This window comes from Perca flavescens, chromosome 11 (genome assembly GCF_004354835.1).
Source record: "Perca flavescens isolate YP-PL-M2 chromosome 11, PFLA_1.0, whole genome shotgun sequence".
Classification (NCBI taxonomy): domain Eukaryota; kingdom Metazoa; phylum Chordata; class Actinopteri; order Perciformes; family Percidae; genus Perca; species Perca flavescens.
This window is the reverse complement of record NC_041341.1, coordinates 24,743,253-24,754,553: the sequence shown is the minus strand read 5'-3', so window position 1 is coordinate 24,754,553 and position 11,301 is coordinate 24,743,253. Positions and strand designations below refer to the sequence as shown.

At 40.1% G+C, this 11,301-nt stretch overlaps 1 protein-coding gene across 4 annotated transcripts; it reads left to right on the top strand.

The window, feature by feature from the left end:
• The first annotated feature begins 2,061 nt into the window (after positions 1-2,061).
• On the top strand, positions 2,062-10,569 carry akap17a (A kinase (PRKA) anchor protein 17A). 4 transcript variants are annotated; one of them, XM_028592142.1, is made up of 7 exons: positions 2,062-2,302; positions 3,288-3,635; positions 4,092-4,310; positions 4,988-5,200; positions 6,824-6,972; positions 7,230-7,470; positions 9,077-10,569. In XM_028592142.1, the coding sequence occupies exons 2-7, from the start codon at positions 3,297-3,299 to the stop codon at positions 9,968-9,970; spliced, it is 2,055 nt and encodes a 684-aa protein (XP_028447943.1). In that variant the 5' UTR covers positions 2,062-2,302; positions 3,288-3,296; the 3' UTR covers positions 9,971-10,569. The 4 variants fall into 4 exon arrangements, with proteins under 4 accessions (XP_028447943.1, XP_028447938.1, XP_028447942.1 ...); XM_028592137.1 differs by having other exon boundaries at positions 3,285-3,635; XM_028592141.1 differs by having other exon boundaries at positions 2,062-2,387.
• The last annotated feature ends 732 nt before the right edge of the window (positions 10,570-11,301 follow it).

Sequence of the window (11,301 nt, the reverse complement as noted above, 5' to 3'; positions counted from 1 at the left end):
ATAAACCTGAAATGCTGTATATTTAGCTGAGGAGCTCATTGACTTTTTGACTGTTTTCCCAAATATGTGAACCTTGCTTATATCTGATTATTTAATAAACCACACATCCTAGATTTCATGAATGTTCCCTTAGTACTTTGTAGCATTTGTACTCAGATCATAGGGCTTCATATAATTGAATGGTTAACTCTTTTGATGTAGAAATGTATTGTACAAACCTACTTTGATGTCATTTTTTCACATGCATGAACAGGGGGAATTCTGTGCACTGTTAATTTTGTCTGTAAGTCATTGTCTCTGTCTTATTTGTGAAATACTGTGAAGTTATTATGTTGTGTGAATACACTGTTACTGAGCCACTGACATTGTGTCTCTTCCTTGAATATGAAATAAAGCAAAAATGGTTTGCATAAAACTAAAGCCAGTGCTCTGTATGCTACGGTTGTTCCAAGCAAACAGAATATTTAGTAACATAGAATCAGTAACAGAGAAATGATGGTCAGAGGTGTCACTATGCATACAATCATTAAATGCAACTACAATGAACTGAATCTCCAGATAAAGTAGGCTATTTTGTTTGTCAGTCCTGCTGACACCAAGTGATTGTCCCCGTCTGGTGGTGCTGAATAATTGATGATCTGATGACCCCCTGTGCCACCACTTACAGTATATCCACAGCTTCCTGTCCACAAGCTGCCCATGTAACACTGTCCCAATATATTCACAGCCAGTCCTCATTTTGCACCTGTTCTGTGTGTGTGTGTGTGTGTGTGTGTGTGTGTGTGTGTGTGTGTGTGTGTGTGTGTGTGTGTGTACTTCAATTGTTACAAGACCAAACGTCCTAGCAAGAATAATGAAATATTTAGTTATCTAATCGGACCTTTAAGTCTACACTGGTCTAGTTTGGGTCAAATTTCTGAATAAATGCAAATTCACAACCTGCAGTTATAGGGTTTTCCAATCAGTATAACAAATGAGAAGTGACATAGGACAAGTAGCTTTTATTTTTTCATGTAGTTGAGCATGTTATCCACAGCATGTCACGAGGATAAGGTGAAAAAATAAAAAAGTTGATTAAGTTAAATTATATTTATTAGCCACCTAAGACGGATATGTATTTGCAGTGAATACTCAGTGCCTGGGACTGGACAGATAACCACTGTTCTGACAATGGTCTTCTGGAACTGATGTTTCTTCTAGCTCCCGCCTGGCTCTGTCCTCTACTTCATGTTTACCAGAACAAATCAGCAATATAAAAGCAGGATTAACATGTTACGGTCATTACATAAGACCGTATAATGTAAATGTTCTTGAGTCAGAATCTGCTCTTTTGATGTTTCTCTGATCTCTGTTTTTGCCCTGATCAACTAGTCAAACAACATTTAGGTCAATGAAGGGATGAGCCTTTTCCTGGGTCGGAAGATTTCAGATTCTAGTTGCCTTAAGGCAGGCGATCCTTTTGATGACTGCTGATCGGGACAGAGCAGAGAGGCTGTTCTGACTGCAGCTACTGACCTACATACAAAGTGAAGGGAGTAATGCCTATTATGTAAATTCCTCTGCCATCTTTTCAGGGAAACTGTGCCAACTTTTTTGCCTGGGGCCTCTGCTGTTGGACTAATCCATGTCCAATCTATCCCCATCTCTCACTCTCTCCCCAAAATAGTTACCACAGTGATGATGACATTCATACAAAGCCTAACTTGTGACTAACAGTGCCAAATAGCCATCAATGTAGTAACAAATGTACATTGTCAGCTGGATGTTCTATTGTCTCGTGACAGTTCCTATAAAAAGTATTCATCCCTCTTGGAGGTTTTCATGTTTTATTGTTTTACTGTACAACACTTAAGTAAATGTATTGTGGCTTTTTAGGCCAATCATCAGAAAATCTCTTTGATCTCAAAGTGAAAACAGATTTCTAGTGAAATTATTAAATTATTATTATAAAAATAAAATATGAAATAGTCTTTGGTTTGAACTACAGGTGTATTTCAAGTCAATAAGTCTTTTATGACTGTGCACCAGAAAGTCGCGATAATATCAATATAGCTAAGCCATTCTCTTTTGCCATTTTCTTATTTTCTGCACACATGTTCCACATAGTGTCGCTGTTCTGAAATAACGCCCCCACGTTGTTTATTTTTAAGGTCAAAGTTTACTCCATGCGGAAATGGCATGTAGTTGGTTTTTTTGTGATTTCCCCGGTCTTATAACACATCCATGGATTTCCCTTGCAGTGTTTGGCTGCAGTTACAATACGTTTGTTAACTTTTTTTACCAGGAGGCTAACGGATGTTAGGTAGGTGGCGGTGAAATCTACTGGGATAGCTAACTTCTGTTATACGCTATAGCTATATAAAAGCACACGGACGTGTCTTTAAAAGGTAAGATAGAGATATAACGATAGCTAGCAATACAAAACATTTCAAGCTAACTAGCCTGCTACTAACGTCAACTAGCTAGAAATAACACTAACATTAGCTAGCTGTTTAATTAACCTATACAGTTTGCACGTAGCTAATAGCTAAGGTTTTGTCCAACACGTTATGAAGTGTAAACATTAACGTTAGCTAGCTAGTCATTTGATAATTAGCTAGCAAATCTCGAGGATGTCTCACTTCTGGATCTATCATAACGCCGTTAACGTTACAATTATCTAGCTAACAGCTTTTTAACGTTAGCATAGTTTGGAAGCGTTTAGTCACCGTTCTAACTGTAATTAAGTAACGTTAACATTCATAGACACCGTAACGTAGTAACGTTACCGCTAGTTACGTTGAGCTAGGCAGTGAAACTTGAATATTTGATGAGACAAAGCGCTAAAAATAAGTAAACCTGGCTATGGTTTTCTACCGTGTAGTTATATCTAACGTTATACGTCTGTATAAATACAAATAACCGGTGAACCAAACGCTTAGTTAAAGCACGGCTTGATATTGAAGTGTTCCCAATATAAAAGAGGACATATAGCTAGCTATCTTTTAAAAAAAAAAAAAAAAAATGTTTTCAATTAATTTTGTGTGAGACTTGTTTTCCGATCAACAATGAAATAACAACTATTGAAATACATTGGATTCTATTTCTATGTCAACAACCTTGAATTTTCAGAATGTTGAATGGAGTTTGGCATTGAGATCTCCCCCATGGATCTTTCCATTATTGCAACTTTTGTTTATTATATTGGAAAGTGAAAGCACTAAATAGTTCACTAATTCAGGGTAATTATTTTCAAGAACAGCTAACATGTGCTAACAGTCTTCACTGTTTCTCCAACCTTCCAGTAGCTTATCCAAATGGCTGCTACAATGACCACCATTGTCCATGATACTACAGAGGCAGTGTGCCTCTCCTCTGAGTACAACCTGTACCTCAAGCCCATTGCCAAAATAACCATCAGCGTGGCTCTGCCACAGCTCAAGCTTCCAGGCAAGAGCATCTCTAACTGGGAGGTAATGGAGAGGGTAAAGGCCATGGTAGCTCCAGAACAGTTTTCAGCCCTGCGAATCTCCAAGAGCACCATGGACTTCATTCGCTTTGAGGGCGAGGTGGAAAACAAGACAGTGGTCAAAAGCCTGCTGAGCCGTCTGGATGTGAAGTGCATCAAACTTAGTGGATTTACTGATGTACTGAAGGTATGACTGACATTATACTGGAGCACAATCCCATGATCAAACTTTGCTCATTATATTGCTGATTGCAGCATCTGTATCTGGTTGTGTAGCTGTAGTTTGTGTTGCAGTTGAGTTGTATTGTGTTATAGTGACAAATGTTTTGCCCACCTCATCAATATCAGTAAGAGTATAGACTAAATATTATAAACACTTATCAGTATAATGCAATGTAATTAAACTGCACCACAAACTAGCCATGAAGTTGAATCAACACCTCTCTAAAATTGTTTAAATTTAAAATTGTTACTTTATTTTATTGCAGGGCTGTTGTATTGGACTGCATCAGTTTCATTTAAGTGTACCTACTAAACTGGCAACTCTATCTATCTATCTATCTATCTATCTATCTATCTATCTATCTATCTATCTATCTATCTATCTATCTATCTCAACCCTTCTCTCCCTCTCTTTCCTCAGGTTCGTGCAGTAGAGAACAAAGTGGACTTCCCTACACGTCACGACTGGGACTCTTTCTTCCGCGACGCCAAAGACATGAATGAGACTCTGCCAGGAGAGAGGCCGGACACCATCCACCTGGAGGGACTTCCTTGCCGCTGGTTCAGCCAGAAGGACAGCCCGTACCCAGACCGGCCCTCTGAAGAGGTCCTCACTGCAGTTTTCCAGGCATTTGGCAAGGTGGGACATGTTTCTGTCTCTGACTTTAATAGAAAATTAACCTGAACACAGAATTCACGTTATGTTATTTGTTAGTTTGAAATAAGGGCTGGGCCATATGATTTTATATATATTGTGTATATATTTTTCTATATTGTTTCTATCGCAATGTCGAAAAAACAGCGTCCGAACTGCGTCACCATTATTTACATCATTAAATGACGCTTTACGTTCTGATCTTTGTGTCTCTGTTATGTTCATTTTGCACTAAAGGTCTTGTTAAAATGAGAAAATACTGAGTGTTTTTCATTTATCAAGTATTTAATTCACACAGGACCATACAAAAACAAGCTTTACCATGTGGTTATTTCATGTAGACTAGTTATTGATTTACCAGAAAACATGCTATATATGCATATGGAGATATGATTAGCTTATATCGGGATAGAAACATTTGTGACATGTATTGTTCATGTACTCAAACAATATAATTCAAAGAGATAGCTGTGGTTGTGTACATTACATGTAAGTGATGGACTTTTCTAAACATATTTGATTGATTGATAAATAAATTAAATATTGCAAGAAATCACCAAAAGCCGTGTATCTTATATTGTCACATAATCAATATGAAGAAACGTAGCCAAAAATAACATTAAATGTTTGATTTGGTCAATGTACCACCTTTTTGATCGTAGGTGCGACATGTTGACATCCCCATGCTGGACCCATACAGGGAGGAGATGCTGGACAAGAACTTCAACACATTCAGTTTCGGGGGTCATCTCAACTTTGAGGCTTATGTCCAGTACCAGGAGTACGGCGGCTTCACCAAGGCCATGGACACTCTGCGCAGCATGAAGCTGATGCTGAAAGGAGACGATGGAAAGGCAGTGGCCTGCAACATCAAGGTACTACAGGCTGTCATGCTTGTAAAGTACTTATGGCAATAAGTTGGTTATGGCAAAAACCCCATTATTCGACTGAACAGTTTGTGATTGTTAGATATCCTTTTCCTAAAAGCGACCTGTTCCTGAGCTTTATGACCTGAAGGACGTAATTAATTTTGATAAAGTCATTTGAATTCCTAAAATGTGTTCACTCCTAGATAGATAATTTGATCAATGCAAACTTTAACAGGCAAGTGTTGAGAAAACTTGAGTTTAACTCATGATTTAAGGTGTATAAAGAGACTTCTTTACTGCCAATAGTGAGCATTGCAGGGTAGTGTGTTGGCCAATTAAACTTGTAAACGCACATGGTAATGTGGGATTTCTTTGTAAAAATAACGATGTATTTCTACTTTTTAATTCCCGATCATTAAGTTCTTTTAACACGTTGCTATTTTTGCATACCTCTGTCTTTCATGTGAGGCCACAAGTGAATTTCAACTGCTGTAGTGATACTGCAGATAGGCAGATTTTAGCAATTAGATTGTGTTGTTCAGAGACTCATAAGACGCTTTAAGACCTTTTAGTGAAATGAGAATTAAAGCTGGGTCATCATTATTTCCAACGTAATGAGGATAGGGGGAGCCAGGTCTCTTAATCCACAGAATAAGGCTTCACTGTGAAATCTAAATTAGGGTGTAAGAAGCAAGAGAGGGTCAATGTATTGTTATTTGATTCTGTCCTTAATTTAAATAAAGAAATTAATTAAAACACCTATTTACAGGGCTTTATCTTGCTTGCATATGACTAGGGCTGCCACCTCTTAGTCGATTAGTCGACTAATCGGTCGTTTTGGTCTTAGTCGACTAAGATTTCTTTAGTCGATTAGTCATTTTTTATGCTTATTCATGCTTAATTACTCATTTCCAAGAACCTTCTGAGCACATTTATGGTAAACACAAGATTTAAAGTGGTGCTTATGCAGGATTAATTGTGGAGAAACTCAGTTTTACAGATGGTTAATTAACTACATTTATATTGGGCTTTTCTAGTCTTAACCACCTCTCAAAGCGCACAGCTCTGTCAATTAAATCAACTAATCGATTAGTCAAAAAAATTGTATCAGTGTTAGTCGACTAAGAATTTCTTTAGTCGAGGACAGCCCTACATATGACGTGCATTATTTTGAAAATAATGGCCCTCATAACCCTTTTTAATCAATGCACTGTGGTAATCATCAGGCAAATTATCAATGAGTTATATAACTATATACTGTAGATTTCAATAATAAGTTGTTGTAGTGAACATTTTTGTATCTGTTCTTCACAGTGGCAGGAATGATCTGCCAAGCTACAATAGCCTAAACCTTCTTAAGCATCTGTTTGTTAGACATTTTTGGAGAGCAGGATCTGACTAGCACAAATGATTTTGTTCTCTGTTTTGAGACCGTTGACACCGACACTGTCAATTCTGGTTTTACAGGCATTACCACAGCACAAAGGGTACTGCAGATTCATTAAAACGGCAATAAAACGTCATCGATGCTCTAACACTGAAATGTTGTTTGAAAAAGAGATTCTTACAAGAAAATGCTGTTATACCCTTTTTGTAAGCCTTGTATCTGTGCATATGTGTTTTACTCAGGTGTCCTTTGACACCAGCAAGCACCTGAGTGAGTTGGCTCTGAAAAGGAGGAGCATGGAGAGGCTGAAGTTACAGGAGCTGGAGAGGCAGAGAGAGGAGCAGAAACGACGGGAGAAGGAAGAGGAGGAGCGCCGTAAGGAGGAGGAGAGGTATGATGGAAGACAAAAGAGAAACTAGAAAGCTAGTTTATGATGAACAAGGTCTCCAGAAGATTCATGTAACTCTGTAAATCAGGGCAGAGGCCCCCAATGCATGGTGTTGTATGGGAAAGGAATTCCTATTATAACATTGGTTAATTTTGTTGTCACCCACTCAGTTATGTTTGGTTAATTTAATTTTGCCCTCGCTGTACCACGTTACCAGTAATAACACATAATTCACAGAGGACAATTTACCTTTCGTTCAGGAAACAGAAGGAGCAGGAAGAGGAGGAGAAGGAGAGGAGGAAGGAAGAGAGATTACGAAAGCGAGAGCAGAAGCTGCGGGAGAGAGAGGAGAGGAGGAACCTGAAGAAGGTGAGGCGACAGCAGGAAGAGGAGCAGAAGAAGCTGCAGATGAAGATCGCCATGGAGGAGAGGAGGCTGCTGCTTGCTCAGCGCAACCTGGAGTCGATACGGCTCATTGCTGAGCTGCTGGCCAGGGCCAAGGTACGGCATGTACACAACACACACACACACACACACACACACACACACACACACACACACACACACACACACACACTGTAATGATACTTACTTATGATTTTGATACCAGTACTGGTGGTGAATGTCTACAAATTTGATACTTTAATACCCTGGAAAAACACTGCACTTACTGAACTTAACCTGAGAATTGTTTTTAAACCAAATGTGAAAGCGCTGTAAGTTAAGCTTTAATGTTTGAAGCTTCACTAGCCTCATAAATATTCAACCGCAAAGAATACAGTAAGTGCAACTTACTTTGCATGTCTATCATCATCATCTATTGACGTCGGGGCGAGCTTTCATGACGAGAGTTCGTCATGAGAGATTGATATAGGGCTGGGCGATATGGTTGAAAACTGTATCACGATATAAGTTTTTCATATCGGTCGATATCGATAATTATTGATATTTTTTATGACCTATTTAAAATAAGGACCAGGAGAGAAATATATTAAATTTAAACATTTTTATTTTAAACTTAACCCTGCTCTGATTATAATCCCCTCAGTTATAAAAGCAGAAATGTCAACACAACCATGGAAAACACTCAAATAATTCAAATGTAAACAGGTCTAAAATCACAATGAACACTTAACAATTATCTCTTAACATTAAGGTGCAAAATTTAGCGAATAAGTAAGAAATGCTTAATAAAGTGTCATAAAATAGTGCAAAGTGTTAGCTAAATATAAGAAACCTGAGAAGGAACTATTTTCTGCAGGTTTAGTGCTAGGTTGGTAACCTGGCTTCTGGACAGCGCTCAGCATGTCTGCCTCCGTTATTTCTTTGTAGCGTTTAGTAAGGCGCTGATGCAGAGTACCTCTCCATGGTGGTCTGCTGCTTGTGCCGTGTTGCAGCTGCAGATGTTGTTGGACGTTGATGGCGAATACGGCTGTGCTCCAAAGTGTGAGCTCGGCTAAAGTGGTAAAACAAGTTTATGCTAGTACCAGTGTTGGTGGGGACGACGGTCTGACGACATTGGTCTGACTACGGTCAGACTTATAAAATCCCCAAAACTGCCATACTGACTTTTCCTGTTTTATACTGTCTATGGTTTTATCAACGATTTCTTTGCTCGCTTCGGCACTGACTTTCCGCTCCACGCCGGTTCTGTTATTGAAGAACACGAGACAGCGATGTGGCGCAACCAAACATGATACTGTTACATGATTGGCTGTTAGAGTGTCACTCCCTACGTTGCTAAGTTACCAGAGAGCGAGTGCCTTTGTTCATGCAACCAAACTTGATTCACAACCTCTGGTTTCTTCTGATGAAGAAAAACAAGTTATCGAACGTTTTATCGACCGCATTTTCTATTGATATTGATTATGTGTCTATCGCGATACATATCGTTATCGTTTTATCGCCCAGCCCTAGATTGATACCACTCTCCGTTAAATATGTAGACAACACTCCACACAGTTACTCCTCCCAGCCAAGAAGTAGCAGTGTCTCTACCTGACTGTCTGACCTGAATTTGGATTTTGCTGCTGGTTATGTGTTTTTTTGTTGTTGTTGATTTAATCATTTCTCCTATCTGTTCATTTTCTTTGCTCCTCCTCTCCAGGCCGTGAGGCAGCAGGAGCAGGAGAAAGAGAGGGCCGAACGGGAGGACCGGGAAAGGCAAGAGCAGGCTCGACGGAAGGAGGAGCTAGCTCGTCTTCAGCAGCTGGAGGCCTGCCGACGCAAGCAGGAGGAAGAGCTCCGGAGGGTGGAGGTGGAGAAGGAGCGGGCACTGGAGCTCCAGCGCCGTGAGAAGGAGCTAAGGGAGAAACTGCTTTGCAACATGTTAAAGAAGAGCAGCGGTAAAACCACACGATCTGCAGGCACGCAGGGTCAGGCTGGCCCTGTAACCAGTGAGGAGGCCTCTGATCCTGGTGGTGTTGTGATGTTGGGGCTTCTTGGCCAGGCGTACGGAGTGAAGGCAGTTGAGAGCAAAGAGAAACGGGCGTCCAAATCTAGCGTGCATTCCCAAGTTTCGGGCAAAAACAGAGCAACGGAGGAGAGGAGAGGAGGGGACAGGAAGAAAGGCCGGGAGGGAAGGAGGAAAGAGGTGGGGAGCAGGCACAATAGGGAGCAAGTGAGGGGCCGGGAGCACTCCCACAGAGAGAGGAGCTCCCATAGCCAGGGGAGGAGGCGCTCCCACAGCTACAGCCGGAGGAGAAGGAGCTCCAGCCACCACCGGAGGAGCTCCAGTGTTCATAGGAGGAGCCTCAGTAACCGTGGCAGCAGGAGGCGCAGCCACAGCCATTGTAGTAGGAGCACAAGCTCCAGCCGTGACAGGAGCCGGAGCAGCAGTGGGAGGAGTTACAGCGGAGGGAGGAGCAGCAGGCATAGTCGCCGTAGATACAGCAGAGGCAGCTCTAGGACCAGCAACAAAAGTAGAGACGGGAGGAGTCACAGCCATTACAGATACAAGAAACACAGCAACAGCAGAGACAGGAGCCACTCCAGACGCTAATCTCATCAATATTATCAGTTTTTATTTATTGATTTTTATTCCCCATTTCCCAGCTTACACCTAAAGTTTAACAAGTTTCAGTAGAAGAAAACATTTTTTTGGCCCTTTTTTAATTAAGCAATGTGGCAGTGCACCAAATGGCTTTCTCCAGAATAGCGCAGCTTGACAAAAAACAAGAAATCCCATTTTAAAAGTAAAATCTACTCCACAGATTCAACTGAAACAACATGTGTAAGTGGACTCTGTATGTGTAAGGCATGTAAATGGTTGTAGTTGATTCTAGGGATTTGGTTTTATTTGTTTTTATACATTTCGTACTGTTGAATTGAAGCTGCTAACAACTGTTAATTTGTCAATGTTCACTGTATTGACATTTAAAAATTTCATGGCATAAAACACCAAATTTACTGTTTGGTTTTTTGAATATTATTCTTTGCCATATGTGAAACACATAGTATCCACGTTTGGACTGAAGTACTCTAAAACTCAATAGGGTATTCAAATTTGATTGAATGTTAGTGATCATGATGTAATTATTGATATGCATTACATGACTGGCTAATACATGTTTGAATTAAAGGTTGATATCATAGACTCACTGTATTTGCAGATTGACACACCGTACTGTGAATGCAAAAGTCTGTTGACCTCCATTTTCTACAAGCAAGTTGTCTTTGTGCATGAATAACAGTGAGTTATAGAAAGTGGCAAGTACTGAGAGCAAATGTGTTATTTTGATGTGGCACCAGCCTGTTTGTCCATACTGATATGAGGTTTTACACACTTGCAGACCTCATGGCTGCTATAGTAGAGGAAGACTTTTAAGTGGACAACTGGCTGCTGTTCAATTACAAATGTGAAATTTCCATAGACCATAGGAAACCTCTATGCTTAGGCTGACCTACAAACTGTCCTGTGTTAGCTGCCTGAAATATTTCTCTGAATACTTCAGTATTTGCTGTTGGTCATAAGCAGCTCAGAAAAACACGACCGAATTCCACAACGGACTTGTTGTCGAGCTAAACCAAGCAGCACCATTTTTGATGATTAGAACATTTCAGTTGACAAAGGTCTCTTTGTTTAATTAGAATTTCTGATTGTTTGGAAGAAGTTAAGTTTGACAAGGAAAAGGGATTTGTTGAGTGAGTGAGTTGTGAGACGACTTGATGTTTAATTCATGATAGCATAATGAATAATATTGGACCTGCCTCGGCAAGCAGTGTTCTCCCTCTTTCCTCTGTCTTAGGCGAGTCATAAATACAAGGGATGGCTTTGAGACTTGTCCAATTTCTTCAAAGGTTTTTCACAAGTCTGGGTCAGAGTTAGGAAAC

Coding starts and splice junctions, on each gene's coding strand:
- akap17a (XM_028592142.1), top strand. CDS start 3,297: ATGGCTGCTACAATGACCACCATTGTCCATGATACTACAGAGGCAGTG. Junction 3,636..4,091: donor GATTTACTGATGTACTGAAG/GTATGACTGACA, acceptor CTCTTTCCTCAG/GTTCGTGCAGTAGAGAACAA. Junction 4,311..4,987: donor TTTTCCAGGCATTTGGCAAG/GTGGGACATGTT, acceptor TTTTGATCGTAG/GTGCGACATGTTGACATCCC.